This window comes from Osmia lignaria, chromosome 3 (assembly GCF_051020975.1).
Source record: "Osmia lignaria lignaria isolate PbOS001 chromosome 3, iyOsmLign1, whole genome shotgun sequence".
NCBI lineage: Eukaryota > Metazoa > Arthropoda > Insecta > Hymenoptera > Megachilidae > Osmia > Osmia lignaria.
Window position 1 is genome coordinate 5,391,132 of NC_135034.1, and position 15,220 is coordinate 5,406,351.

Below are 15,220 nucleotides of genomic sequence, written 5' to 3' on the forward strand. Positions count from 1 at the left end.
AGCGTTAACACTGAAAACGAACTAAACACTTACACGCTGTTGTTATTATTGTTAATGCCGCTACCGTGATTATTATTATTACTATAATCGTCGTTCGTCTTGGACGCGTCGGTGATGATGCACTCGGTGTGTTCCAAGTTCCTTGAATTCGTCTCGTTGCAAGCGTTAACGTAAATAGGCTCCTTCTCCTCGTCCTCCGACGCGAAATTACAGTCCATCCCATCATCCTTGCTCTCTGTCCTCGCGATGTTACCGGCCTCGATTATCTCCGCGTCTTTGCAAGCTTTCTGTACTTTCGACCTACCGTTTCCAACCTTCTTTCGAGGCAACTTCGAACCGTTCACCACGATCATCGTCCGTTCTTCTTCCTCTTCCTCCTCCTCCTCGTCATCCTCGTCACCGTAGACCATGGTAGTTTCGTTCTCGCTATCGGTGACCATCGTCGGTGTGCATCTGTTCGACTTGTTCAACGTCGATCCAGGCGACACATCCGTGCTTTCGCCTTCGCAAAAACCTTCGGTGCTGAGCAACGAGGGGCTTCCCTCGGTGGTGGTTGTGATAATAGACACGTCCGTGTTCTCGCTGCTCGTCAGGCTCGTTTTCGAAATATCGCTGCCGGCGAAGCTGTGAGTCTTCTTCACTCCTCTGTCCAACTCCTCGAGCTCAACAGGTACCACTTCCGAGGCGTTCAGTTTCGTAATTATCTCACACTTCAGGTTCTGAATGTCCTTGCTGATACTGCTGTCCTGTCTCGGGTTTGCCTGCAACGATGGAATTCGTATTTCCTGTAAGAAGTATTTATTTTTCTCAATCTTTTACAACGCGAATTATTTTTTCTTCTTTATTTCTTAAATATACAAAGGGAAATTATGAATTGAAACTCACGCTGACAGCTTGAAGGCTACTCTCCTCGATGTCGGTGGTCGTTTCGATCTTCGCCAAAGCGTTTCCCAACGTTTGCTCGCGTTTACACTTGATGTAATTCTTCGTGTAACGTCTGAGCTTGGCGATCTCGAGCTGCTGGTTCCTGATCACGTTATCTTTCTCGCAGAGCAGCTGCCTGATCGATTTCTGTTCCTGCTTCAGCCGCGCCTCGAGAACAAGCAGGGCACGGAGTATTCGTGAGAGTTGCTGATCACGAAGAGTCCTCTCGGACTCGTGGCTCGCCGTACGATTGTCCAACTCCTTCACCAGATCACGGCATCTCTTTGTCGCCGCCCTCAAGGCCTCCTGGGTACGAACTAGCTCCTGCTTCAACGTCCGTACCTCGGTTTCCATCTGCAAGATAACCAACTGGTTAGACAGAATATTCCTTATTATTTATTAAAAATCAACGTTTCCGCTCTCCTCAGCTATGCAAAGTTGAAAAGAATATCAAAATTTATTTCGATTTTACATTTACCATTACACTGAAAGTCGTACGCTCTCTCCAAATATTAATTGAATTTTAAGTCAGATTGATGTTGAGAATTATTGTATCATTTTTATTGGACTGGTCTTTATATCGAGAGCCAATTAAGGATTAATGGGATAAACCCTTTTCCTAAAGGATATTAAACCATGGCTTTTAGTCTATTAATAGCTTTTCTACTCGATAAAATATTAATGGTCAATTATGAAATTTTCTTGTGAATCTATTCGAATCGTTTCGAATAGAATGCAAAGACGACAGAAGCTCGCTGCAATTCGAACACGGACAATGGGAATGAGGAAAGCCAAAGGCTTTGTTCCTTAAGAAGAGAAATCTCCAAGGTTGACTCTGGAGGTCTGGAATTCGTCCAGGTGTAGACACCAGGAGGACCGGAAGGACCTGACCTGTGGAAGCTGCTAGGCCAGGTATAAAAAGGGGACCCAGTCAAAATATAAAGGGGATTCATTGTTAGAGCCTCAGCTTAAAAACTACATTATTCTGTACAGGTATCTTTCATTATACACCAGCATTAACAATTTGTCAAACTATTGATGGTATGTAAAATTCGTTTCTTTATTTTTCTATTATAAATAAAGTATTTTAATTGGTTTGGTAATTCTAGCGTCAATTATTTGAAACGTACAACAATCAAAATCGATCCTTAAGGGTGACATGTTTTTCTTCCTTCCTCAGAAGGGTATGGAAAGGGCGCAATTAAATCGCGAGATACTAATCGCTTCGCGAACGAGAACGCGTCTTTTCAATTAAGGTACATCTCAAGGTAACGGAACTGTGGCGGGGATATTTACAACACCAACTCCACTTCCTGACATTTCACGAACCTCGTTCTAATGGTCCCGATACATATCCCATTGCATGGAGGTACTTTCCCGCGAAACGATCGATTAATTCCAAGAATCAGTCATTTCGTACAAAGAATATCGATGAAACGTTTAAGTAGAAATTGGGTGAATTTTAGGAGACTAGAATAACTTTTTAATCATTGGATTCCTAAAGTTAAGACTTGCATTTTCAGACGCAACTACGGATTAAAAAAAAAATGTCAAAAATTTTGTGTGCCCTACAGTAAAGTTTAATCTCTGGTTAGAATTTTCAACCCTCGATTTACCTTTGCTTTTCCTATAAGTGACTACCAGTCATTTTGTATTAAGAATACTCATGGGGCATTTATGCAGTCCTTTTTGTGGAAGCTTAAGCTTGAAATTCATACGCCATAAGCGCTGTTTCGCGATATTTTTCAGTCATGAAATCCACCATTCGACATAGCAGTGTCGTTTTCGCTCGACTGGAATGCCACGAAAGTTGGTGTTGTCAGTAGCGCAATAAAGTGCCGATGGCGGTGAATTTACGGAGGCAACGGATCGCAGGAAGCCGCAAATTTTCACGGCTGTACACGTTGTAATTATACCAGTGGCTGCTGCGAGAAACGCGTCCGACAGTCGAGCATTTCTACATCGTCGATACTCTCTTTGCTGGCAGCGAAAGTAATCCTCTGCTCGTGATCTTCGATTTTCAACGTCGAGAACCGTGTGTACTGGACCTCGTATTTTCTTTACCCGTTAACTTACACCGTAATCAATTTACCCTTTAATCCATGAAACGCGACGCACTAAATCAACCTTTTTCCACTAGTAAACTTGTTTTTCTCCCAGCGATCCTCCGGCGACGCATTGTCTGACAGAGAATCGAAACAGTGTTTCTTCCTTTTCATCGGAAATATTCTACACTTTTAAAAGCCCATGAGAATTTAAAATAATTATTCCACGCTTGTTCGTACGGTCGTGTAATTCGTTGCCTTGGCATCGTATCGATTCTCGGAATGTTCAAATATTACGATGTGGCAATTTAAGAGACCGAAGGAGTTCCGGTTCCGATAAACGTTACGTGACCTCGACCACCTCCAACATTTTCCCAACTGGACAGAAATTTGTATTCCATGACATCACAGGAATCCCCGATGACCGAGCGAATGCGTTCGGCAATAGTTAGAAAGCGTAGGACGATGACTTGTCCCTGCCCCGAATGCCAACAATCGCAAATATCCAATCACCGTTCGGTGTAATTAAAAAGAAAATAATTAATTGTGCCATTTAAATTTATAGGAATTGTAATAATTGACGTGACGCGTATAGGAATACGAAGAAGAAAATGCGATAGGAATAAATTTCTGAATGCAATTCTCGAGGAGCTTCGATTAAATCCATTACAAGGTTATCAAGTTATTAAGACAAAAGTTTCCCAGACTACTGCACGTCGTTCGGAGGCAAATCCTGTTCTACAACATTTTTCAAAATATATTCATAATTTATAACTAAAGAAAAATTATTTTTATTCTAGGATCAACTTTACTTTGGGGCATACAAAATTGTCGATTTTTATTCCGACGGTATAATAGTATTTGACGAGTAGAATATGAAAATACTAGTTTTAAGCTTAGGGATTCGGTTTCACAAAATCAGTCCCCCATAGACGTCTTCGAAAATCTGACACCCACTACCGTATCCATCCAGTTCGGTTTATAAAGTGGCTCACAGAGGTGACGAAAAAGTGTGCTGCGACTTTCTCCGTTCTTGACCAACGGTTTTTCGGTCCATCGAGGTGCACGATAGGAGGTCAAACGATTCGAGTGGTTGCTATACACCGAAGTATACCTGCTGCCTGTACAGTGGGGCAAAGTTTCAAGAAACAGAAAAGAGATTGAAAATTCTACTTCGTCTATCAAAAATCCTATATTCCAACTCTATACTATGGACATTGATCTTTCCAACGTATATGAAAATCATTAAAATAACCAGATTGAAAAATCTCATAATTTTAACATAACGATTTCTTCCCTATTTCTTCGAATTCTACTCCACTGTGTGCCGGTACAGTTATCCGGTTTAATGGCCTCCGGCCAGTCGTCAAATTCTTTTTGGTAGCAAGTGCAGAGGTCAGGAGAAACAACTTGAACGCCATCTCGTTCTTGCCCGAGACCTTTTTTAACCCGACAGACTTAGAACTGCAGAAAAACGTGCAAAAAGGATAACGTTCGTTCCGAGATGACGTCAATGCTGCATTCTCGTCTCCGATAACTGAGAAACACACTTTCTCCGATGTTACGGTGTAACGAGTAAACGGGGATCCATAATTATTGCACGAAACGTGCAATAACAGTACGTAACAACATTTCTCTTGACCTCTTGCGATCGGTAAACGGTACGTCACGATTTCACTGAAATAGAACTCCGAAAAAGAAACGCGGGACTATGCGGCACGAGTTTTAATTGTCACGAATCAGCGTTCCGATTGATCACTGATTTGTTTTATTTCTCGGTCATCAAACAGCCAAGAATCCTTATTTCGCAAGCCGAGCATGTACTTACACGTAGTAGTCCTCGCGAACACGAGTACAGAATTGTGTCATCGTTAAACAGCCTTCATTGATTGCTTCAGGATATCTTATTACAATCGATGTAATAATTATCGCTCGTTTTCATGTACCGTTTAGCGATAAGGAGTAGTGTCGATACGCTATGTTTGTATATTCACGCGAGGATAATAAAAGGATCAGTGGGAAGATAAATAAGAATTTGATACCGAGTAAGCTAAAGTGTTGCTGAAGTAAGCTCAGTCGTTGTAATACAATTCAATATGTAATCTCTGTTTAAAGTAAACAATGGATAATTTTACAATGATTGCAACAAGATCTTCGATGAAAACTTCTGAAAGGACAACTGATTCGTCATCTGATGACTGTAATTGATTGGGTTCGAATAAGTCCACGACACACTTTACGAGTACATCTTATTCGGCCTGTTGTCGATTTAAAAATAAACTACTGTGCCTTTTACTGCAGTACTAAAAGAGCGCGTAATTTAATCTAATTTTTTTTTTATAATCTACATTAAACATAGGTATGATTTGTAATATGTGTTTATCTTCAATTATAGCGAGTTTAAAAGTGAAGATTTTAGTTAAGTTTGAATGGAATACCATAGAATTTTTGATATTCAACGAAACACCTACCGTGTACGGTAGTTTTGACATTAAAAAATCATTCGTATGTTCTTATTATATCCTGTGAATCATTACCTTAAATTTTGTGCTCGGATGCGGTAAATTTATCCAATACTCGCGAGAAGATCGACGTAGATGATCGGCATGATATATGTCCGATTTTCCACTCACAATCACACATGAATCAACCAAATTTCACCTGATTTCGACATAACATTCTGTCACTGATCCTCGAGGCATCTGTCGTGCGTCGCCTCCTCGAGGATGCCGGTTACGAGCGTTGCCGAGGATAACCGAACATTACCGAAGGTCACCGATGCTATCCGGAGACTAGCGCGAATGGCCGAACGTTTTCGCGTACCTGACATATTGTACTTCGAATTTTTAAACTATTCTCATTATTTTCACAGTTCACTAGACGATTATTTGTTCATCCTCTTATTTTACTCGATCCTTGATAATGTAGTAGGTCAATAATTATCGTGCCAGGGGAAATGTGAATCGCGTGTTGGAAGCCGAATGTAGGCGAGACGAACTTTGGTTACGAACTGGTCAGTCGGCGAATGGACAGTTAGGCCCAAGAGGGAGTAAAGAATGGTAGAGGGAGAGGGTTGAAGCATACTCGGATTTCGAAAACAATTTTCTCCTACTATAAAATCCTATCGATACAAAGTAACACTGTTAATATAACCTGTTTTCTTTAATGAAAGGCATTATAATACACAAAATTGCAATTTAAAATCAGAAAAATTGCTTCCAAATACTACATCACTGATAGTATGAAACAAAGGGTTACAATAAAAAAAATGATAAAAGATATTACAAATGATTTTTTTCTTCGGTATATCTTCTTTTTTTTCGAAGAAAACCTTTTACACTCGTGTGTTTGTTGAATAATTGATGAGAACATGGTGAGCCGTAGTTCCTAAGTGCAGCCCTGAGAGCCAGAGTCAGACGGAGAGAAGGAAGAAAGTAAGAAATGCAGATAGAGAGAGACAGGCCTGTTCCGCGTGCACGCGTGCACGAATGTTTGCGTATTTTTTTCCATGTGTGACTTGTTTGCGATCAGATGAAAACAGGTAGGGTCCCCAATAGACCGTACATAATGCAAACCTGGTCACGATACGTCCTTTTTCAGGTAAATTTCCAAACAAATCCATCCACGCGTTAATGTGAGTCAAAGTAAGAAACAGCTGATCAAGAAACATTCTTCGACTACCGTGACCGATTTGCAACATTCCCTTATCATTATTTCTACAATACATTACAATCCTTCGATGTCGGATAACAAAATAGTTCATTATCGCCGGCTTATCTTCCGTTGTTATCTCCTTTTTCAAGAAAAGATTATAAATTAATTACCTGGAAATTACTGCGTACACACTTTTATTCAACAAAGTATCAATCATCGCAATCGCTTTGAAGAAACATCGTTCAGAGAAGATTATCTCCGGCTCTCTAATAACAGATTCGATCGGCTCTTTTATTTCCAACGGACTCGCTACACACGATGGAGGATAAAAAGGAAGCTTCTGAATCTATCGAACACATTTTGTGACGTTAAAAAAAAAAAAAAAAAGATAGAAAAAAAGAAAAATGAAGAGCAACGAACAGTCACGTGCGTTCTCGGAGTACCGTTTTCGCAACGACACCAGATATCAGCCTCGTTGGAATGTTATCGACACGAACGTTCGTTCTTGATCTTGTCTGAAAGGAGATCGTTCTCAGCCGGGCGAGAACGTCGATTGTCCTAGAAAACAAGATTCTACCGGTCGGCGCCAGCTCCGCGGTTGCGCAATTGCCCCTTAACGACTTCGTTCGGGCCTTCTTGCAGCCAGCCGCGCACCTAGTTTTTGCGGAAACCACCTTTGAGATACCTTTAATTCGCGTACATCTTAATTGCCGATCGGAAACAGGTGACAACGAACGACGACCTACCGGTACGGTCTATGCGCGAGATTCGAGGTTCCCTCAGGATACGATTAATCAAGATGTAATTATAAGACACAACTAGTAACACGGATCTGGGTACGAATGGTACCCGTTTACGGTCGCTGATTCAACGATTTATGCGTGGAACTGACCGCTAGTGTATTATTAATTTTTTGCACTAATAACATATTCGTTTTTAGGTCGTTTCATATTCGAACGGACTACGGGATTTAATGAATCTGGAGCGTAACTGAATATCGATGAAGTCAATGTATAAATGTAAGTACCTCGGTATAGGACCTTAATCCGTTCCTGATGTTTGGATTTATACCAAATTGGACGTATTCCAAAGCAGACGTATACCGAGGTACCAGGCGTATTCAATTTTGTATCGCGAGGAAAATGAGATCACCTGCGGTAGCTCGAAAACCCCAAGGTTTCCTCGTGCTAATGAAAAGCGTTTAACAGATCGGGTGAACAGTGTTTCTCAAAACTGGTAGCCGAGAAAAGGGGAAGCAACATTTTCACGGTGTAACGCGAGAGTTTTACTCCAGTTTCAGGGAACAAAGGCATCGAGGGGCAACGTAAAGTCCTTGATCGTGACTCTATCGCGAGAGGGCAGACGAGAGAAAGAAAAGAAAAAAGTAAACGGGAATATTCTTGTTGGAAGCAGCAACAGCAGCAACAGCAGCAGCGAACTCAATCCTGCGCGATAACGTCTCATCGATTTATTAACTCGGTTACCTTAGGAACCTGGTTCACCAGCCCTCGGTTAGTCCGAAGGGATAACCGTTATCACGATGCACGAATACAATCGATTTCTTACCGCCTGGCTATACTCCATCCACAGTTTCGAGTCTATCTTCTTCCTGCACGACATTCTTCCGATGATCGTTTGTCCCACCCACTCGCCGATGATTTTTCCCCTTTCTTGTAATCCAAGATCACCGACGGGATATCACTAGCTTGTAAGTACGCGATGGTTATTTTTTTCACCAGCCTTCGATCGATTCGATCGTCCGTTAAGAATTCTTCATCCGAAGATGAACCTCCGGTTCGCGTAAATCGAAGCGAAATTTTTGACGAGCGAGATATTTTCGTGTTGATTCATCCGAGAGATTTGCATTCCTCCTCGTTGAGGTAACATCTCCTCGCAGACCTCTTACGTTCCAATTGTCCGTGCTACTTTAAATTCTGGTCGATGATAAACTTGTTAACCGAACCGATGAGCACATCTCTTCTTTTAGCAGGGAAACTCGATTATTGCATCCTGTCTCCGCTTTTCGTTTAATCGCTTCACCGTTCAACGTTAAAACACCGTGAAGAAGCACTTGAAACTTGTACCAACGACGAAGGTGCAGCGTTCAATTACTTTTTCTATCGCACCACTTAACCGAGATATTGATTTATCTTGCGAGTCGATTCGTTGCAAAAATAACTTGTACTCGCAGCTGATGGTTACCATTTTTCCGTACATCGTGTCACGCGTTTGTGTCTCGTTAATGGTGCACATCGGAATTCTTTCAATTTTCTTCGGCTTTCAGAGGAGAGTACGAACGAAAAGGCGCGCTCGTTTTCGAGTAACGGTACGCGACGATTCCTTGCACAAGAACCGTCGTCGTGACTCAACGAATCTGTAATTGACGCGATATGGTGTTAATTGGCTGGAATTAATTAGCTTCGACGGCATTAACCGCGCGTTCCACGGGGGATCGGTTCCATACGGTTATGCAAATTAGCTTTCTTTCGTCGCGTTGCATCGCGATTTAATGTTTCTTTTTTTATTTCATCCAATGGAACGGTCAACGATCACCAAAAAAGAAAAAGAAATGAAAAGGAAACATTTGTCATTTTAGTAAAATGCGCGAGGAAGCTTTATCGTGGCTGTAAATCCGCTAATAAAACGTTAGAGCATTTGAAAGATCAGCGAACGATGAAATTATCGAGGACGCGTGTATCGCGCGCCGCGGCTCGAACAAAGTCCGCGTTCTGCGAGACGAAACGTTCGACTAACTGTTCTCATAAAGCTTGCTCGTTATCTGGAGTGTTACCTGCAAGACAATGATAACAACCACGATAATGACGCTGATCGTCGTAAAGATTACGATCGAACCTGATAAACATATGTAAATACGCGGAGCATTCAGATACGCGGGGATTCGTGCAACTATCATAAGTCAAAGCCTTTCTTCGGTGCAATTAGAAAAAAAAATGAATAGTTTACAGAATACTATATTACAATGTTAACAAAATGAATATCAAGAAATTTAAATTTGAATTTCTTATACACTGATATCGATACACGGTTCATACGTGTGTTTTGTAATTAAAAATATATTGTTTTTATGTCTAAAAGTCGTGTATGATTATATATTAACAATTTCAGAATATGTTTCATTCATTACGTACATAATGTATCATTTTCGACAGATAAAAATAATTGTAATTATAATGAAAGCAAAACATCGTAACAAAAATCACAATATTGTTCGTATCAGCTGTCGATATCGTATCAAAAAACAACAGACAATAAAAAGAACACCGTTTAGTGTTAATAATCTGTGTAAACCAAGTAATCGTCATGTTTCCGGTTTTAGGCAAAAGTATACCGCTACGTCACTAAATGTCGAATGGCGGTGTCACGCAGACTGGTTGTTATCATTAAATAGTTTTTATCAGTTCAGTATACGTGTACCCGAGCTTCACCGAAATGTTACACGGTCGATACTCGAACAAGATTACAACGAACCTTCCACGTGTTATTACAAAAAACCTTATCTGGTAGCGTTTATGGGCCATAAAATGGCAATTGAATTACAAATGCAATAGCTTCGCTATCACTTGTTCTATTTATTTATTATAGTATCGACTAGGCTTCTCGTCTAGTCGAATAGTGAAACTTTTACGCGACCCACAGAGGGGTTTCTAGTGGGTGGGGTGCCACCCCGAATTTGTTGGCGTGGGTGGTACGAGTCCCACACTGCTCAGGCGCCCCTTAGCCGAATGATGCGACGGGGTTAACAAAAAAAAAAGTGAAAATTTTTAGTATCTATGACGTTCTTTGTAATTGCTATCTGTGGATATGTGCCATGCGGGCACACGTGCTCGTGTTACGAGACGCAGGTAAGCAAAGACAGATGTACAACAAAGGGATACCTTCTGTGCGGGTCTTTACGTACTCCGCGACCTTTTAAGCGATACGCTTTGACAAGCAGAGTACGTCAACTTTTCGCAATCGGACACGGTGAAGCAATTTGCTATCCAGGTTTCCTGTTTTCATTTTTTCTTCGTCTTTTTACGTAATTCAGCACGTTTAAAAACACAGATCCAAGTAATTTCTGTAGACTTTATTACGGATCAAAGAATCGTACAGGAGCTATTTTGATTATTCTACGTTTTTTGGCAAGGTCCTTCCTAAGCTTATTGATCCTTCGATACCCGGACAGTCTTGGAGGGTAAGGCTGTTTAAAATTCAAATAATAAGGTAATATCGACAGCTGACACGAACGATATTGTAACTAGTTTTTTATGCTAGATTTAAACTAACTTTAACGATGAAATTTTGATAAATTATCCTATGATAAATAAAAATTATTCCTTCGGAGTGTCGTCGTCGCGTGCAGAAGCAATGCCACGCGACGCGACGACCAGACATCCAGCTAACAACACAAGAAAGGAATAAAATGGAAGAGAATCGATACACTGGCCAGATAACAATTTGCGTCATAGTCGAGGGTCGTATTGTTCGATCGGTTTACACGATATTCGAAATTTACGGCGCGACGACTTGCCGTTCCGCAACAGAATCGTCGAATCTGTTGTTATCGAGTTGAAACCACGACAGAATACACGTCGCTTCTCATCCGGATAGACTTTTCTTTTTAACCCTTCCTCTATTTTCAACTTACTTTACAACTGTTTTCTTGTATCGCGCAATTTATCGTTCCTAAGGTACGTTTTACTGACATTCAACTGTTATAGCACTCTAACTATAATTTTAAAAAAATATACTGCTCCTCCTTTTTCGAAGTCGGTCAAAAAATGTCCACGACACAAAATTAAAGAAAAATAATTCCAAGATAATTAATTTTTTTTAAATTTCCACTGGGGTTAAATTTGAAAGATAACAATTTTTCCAACACTTTGATCTCCATTGACACTAAGATTCTAATTTGATAAAATAAGTAAGAAAATTTCTCAGAAAATGGAACAGAAGTTGAAGGATATCTAAACTGTTCTCGATAACATTTGCTACTAGCAGCAATCGCTATCTTATCATTGTTTTTCACCTCGCTTTTCCAACCACGGTTTCACCTGATAATGACACGCGTTTATTATCCGCGTTGGAATTCGCTTCGTTCCGACCGAATTATCCGTCGAGAACGCGTACGTTCAGGTCACCACGACAGGTACGAGGAAAAGTTTCTCCTCGGTTTCCATTTAATCGACCAGAAACACTTTTTCACCGTGATTAAAACTTGGCAATCGCAGAAAGTTGCTTGGTAAAAGACGATGGAAACGATTAAACGGTCGGAGATGAAGCGTAGAAATGTAGATCAAGGTGTGAAAAATATCGCGATCCTTTCTTCTTATCGCGAACAATGTACGTAAACTATGAAATAAACAGGTACTTTAACGCTTGATTTTATTTTCCATTGATAAAAAATATGACGGGATTGAAAGTGAAACGTTTGTTAAGAATATTGTCAACTTTTTCTTTCTTCCACGAGTTTTGTAACTGTGTCATTAGAATCAACAACTTTTCCCGCTTACGTTCGCCGCCCGTATAATTAATAATTATCTGCGTTTGTTACGCTTTCTTGGTCTCAGTTTCCTCGTTACCATCGGTCGTGTTCCGAGCCTGCACGTGCCGAAGAAAACAATCCGAACGAGGACGTAAGGTTTCACATCCTAGTACGATGCTTTTCGATTGATATCCACTTTCTATAACGAAGTGTCTTTTAAAAAATACAGAAATTAATTGCAAGACGTTTATCATAAGCGCATCGATGCACTCAAAGAATGCAGTAACGATATGGAAATAAGTAATAACCAGAGCGGAATGTACGTAATGGAGCATATGATGTGGTAAAAAATGTAGGTAAGGCATGGTTTTCGCGATGGAACGAATATGGGGCGAAAGTTTGATTCTGCCACGTGTCCTGACCCCTTTCGTAATAAAATATTGACTCTGAAAAAAATTCGATTCATCTTCGATTACAGTGTGAATAATTTTCTAATTTTCTAATTTTCTAATTTTCTAATATAATCTAATGTAATATGGCGTCATTCATAGATTCGTATCTTTCTGCTCGAGTAACATGATTTTTTAATCACCGATCATTCATAGCTCTCTCTTTGATTTCAACGTCCTTTGTTAAAGGAACCTAACGGAACGCGATGGGCGAAGTCGATTTAATTTGAACGGGCTTTGAGGTATTCGTTCGTTGCATTAGTTTCTTTTTTTATCTTCCAGCCAATCGACAGAATCGGTTCTAATCGAAATTTCCGATCAGAGGAGCTCGTTAAAAAACCGCTACACGTCCAACTATCTGTGTTAGAATCTACCATTTTATTTTCGCGAGCAAAAAAAAAATAGATTAAGTGAATGTTTCTGAATTTTTGGTCACGATTGTGCCAGCTCAATTATCCAAAAGTGAAAAGTATCATTTTCATTCGGCTGGATATTAAGGGTTATTAGGACGATCGGGAACGGTATTTTACAGCTTAATTCCTGTCTTAGAGATCGGTCATTTTTCAAAAGACATTCTTAACCCGGCAGAGCATCGAAGCAACGATTTATCTCGATCACGAAGAGCAGCTCCTTTGCTTCGCCATCGTACCGGTATTATTGCCGTTTAGAACGAACGGTACACACAGTCACGTATTCGCTATCGAATGGATCGATTTCGTGTCGGTACGATCCACTTAAAATACCTACGATGCAAATCAGCCTTAATGCTCGTAGAATTGACCTACGATCGATTCCAACAGACGATAGAAATAATTGTCGAAAAATCAGTTTAGACCACTTTGAGACTTGAAAAAGACTAGAAATTAACTTCAGATCCACTGTTCGAGAGTTAAGAATGTCCGAAATAAGAAAATCCTCTAAGAAAAATCTTACCCGACGAAGCGAAGATTTTTCCGGGTGTAATTGAAAATTTTTCGTTTCACACGAGTTGCCGGTCTGACTCGATTTCAACGACTGGAACGCGTCCGAGAGCGGGAGTACCACCGACGACCTAGGAATTTAAGATAGTCATCACCGGCGCACTTACATAAGCTTTACCTCGATGTCAGAAGGAACCAGGAAGCGTGTCGTGACGGATGGTAATGCGATCGTAATAACATGTACGCCGGTGCAAAGACGTTTCGAGGGAGGAGAACGAAGGAGGACCGGCAATCGAAACCGAAATATTCTGAATGAAGAATTCAAAATTATTTCAAATAATGCTCGATTCTGGCCAAATGAAACAAAGAGCAACACGAGCATCAAGTAAAAACAAGGGCAGCAAGAACGATCTTGTGGAAAAGGGTAAAAATTTCAGCGTCGAGTTGGCCAAGGAACGCGTATAAATCAACGTTGAAGCCATTAAATTCTACGGTCACGATAACACGTGAATTTTTTCCTCGCCTAGCGTTTCAATGCGTCTCCATTGTTAGGAAGAAGCAAGACAATGGACAGATATTACGAGGCACGGAAGGGAAGAACAGAAGTGGCGGAAGAAGAGGAGGAGAACTCGAGTTCCTCGGCATCTCTACAACCCGCGGCGATCCATTAAATCAAATGTGCGTGATAGTGTGACTACGATTGTCGTGTCAACATCGCATAGAAATAACTAACCACAAAGGAACATATTTCTTTTTTAGTATAAATAGAGAAGAATTTCTTCTTTTTTTTTTTTTATTAATAATGTGGCAAACTCTAATGAGAGTTTGATGAGAATCTAAGACATTAAACCACATCCTATTTAAGCGTCCTACTTACAGAGAAATTAGACCAAAATGGATGGAAATTAAATTTCAAAACAAGTGAAATAAAAATTGTAATATGCAGCAAAAAAATATTCAGACATTAGATTCATTATTGATCGTCACAGGAAACACTAAATGCGATTACTTCCGACAATCGACCACCCATAAGCTTAACGTCACACCGGACCAATTATACGTCTAATTATTAATAATTACTCCAGACTCTGTAAGGGGACAAAGAGAAACAACGTTACGTAGGCTCTCCCTTTCACGAAGAATGTAAAATTACTTCACCCGATGAGCTGACTTTTCTATATATAATTACCTCGATGGAATCGTTCCGTCACATTTACCTAACGATAGATTGGAAGCATTTTTTTCTTCCATCGGGAAGTAATTATCCGGAGAAACGACCGTGCGACAGGGTAGAGAAGAAATTTTACCGAGGAATAATCATTAAGTTGGAATCTATAATGATTTTATAATAATTACTTTTCATAGGGAAACGATAAAAAAATGTTATTTTGTAATAGAAGATTGCTAAGGTAGCGAACAGAGAGGTTTGGAATTTGAAAACTATTCTTAATATTGAACTTGGTCAGCGTTCGCGCGCGGAAAAGACAGAAGTATTCGAATTTACAGGAGTGCGCGTGCTTCTTCAGCTTCAGTAGTGGCTGACATAGCGCATGCCGCGAAAGTCGCGATACTTTGCGGACACGTACGTATACCATGTGCATTCTGTTCTCCGGATAAACGCGTGGCATTACGTCTGCGCCAAAGACGTAGACACGCAGCTGACGACATCCTTTGGATGCACCCTTCCTGTTCTCTTTCAATCTGTCCAGCACGTTGCTCGCGCGCCTCGTCGCCGAGAATCGC

The 15,220-nt window shown here is 40.5% G+C and overlaps 1 protein-coding gene across 6 annotated transcripts in view; it reads right to left on the reverse strand.

The window, feature by feature from the left end:
• The window catches only part of LOC117605205 (uncharacterized), a 30,086-nt gene that overhangs the window by 2,080 nt on the left and 12,786 nt on the right, over positions 1 to 15,220 (reverse strand). For 2 of the 6 annotated variants that reach the window (XM_034326230.2, XM_034326229.2), the window contains exons 2-3: positions 886 to 1,278; positions 34 to 785 (exon numbers count right to left, since the gene is read on the reverse strand). In XM_034326230.2, the coding sequence (XP_034182121.2) occupies positions 34 to 785; positions 886 to 1,278 (1,145 nt within the window). Of the gene's footprint in view, positions 1 to 33; positions 786 to 885; positions 1,279 to 5,506; positions 6,123 to 8,189; positions 9,624 to 11,271; positions 11,617 to 15,220 lie in introns of those variants that run through there. The other 4 variants (XM_034326233.2, XM_034326232.2, XM_034326236.2 and 1 more) reach the window with 4 other exon arrangements.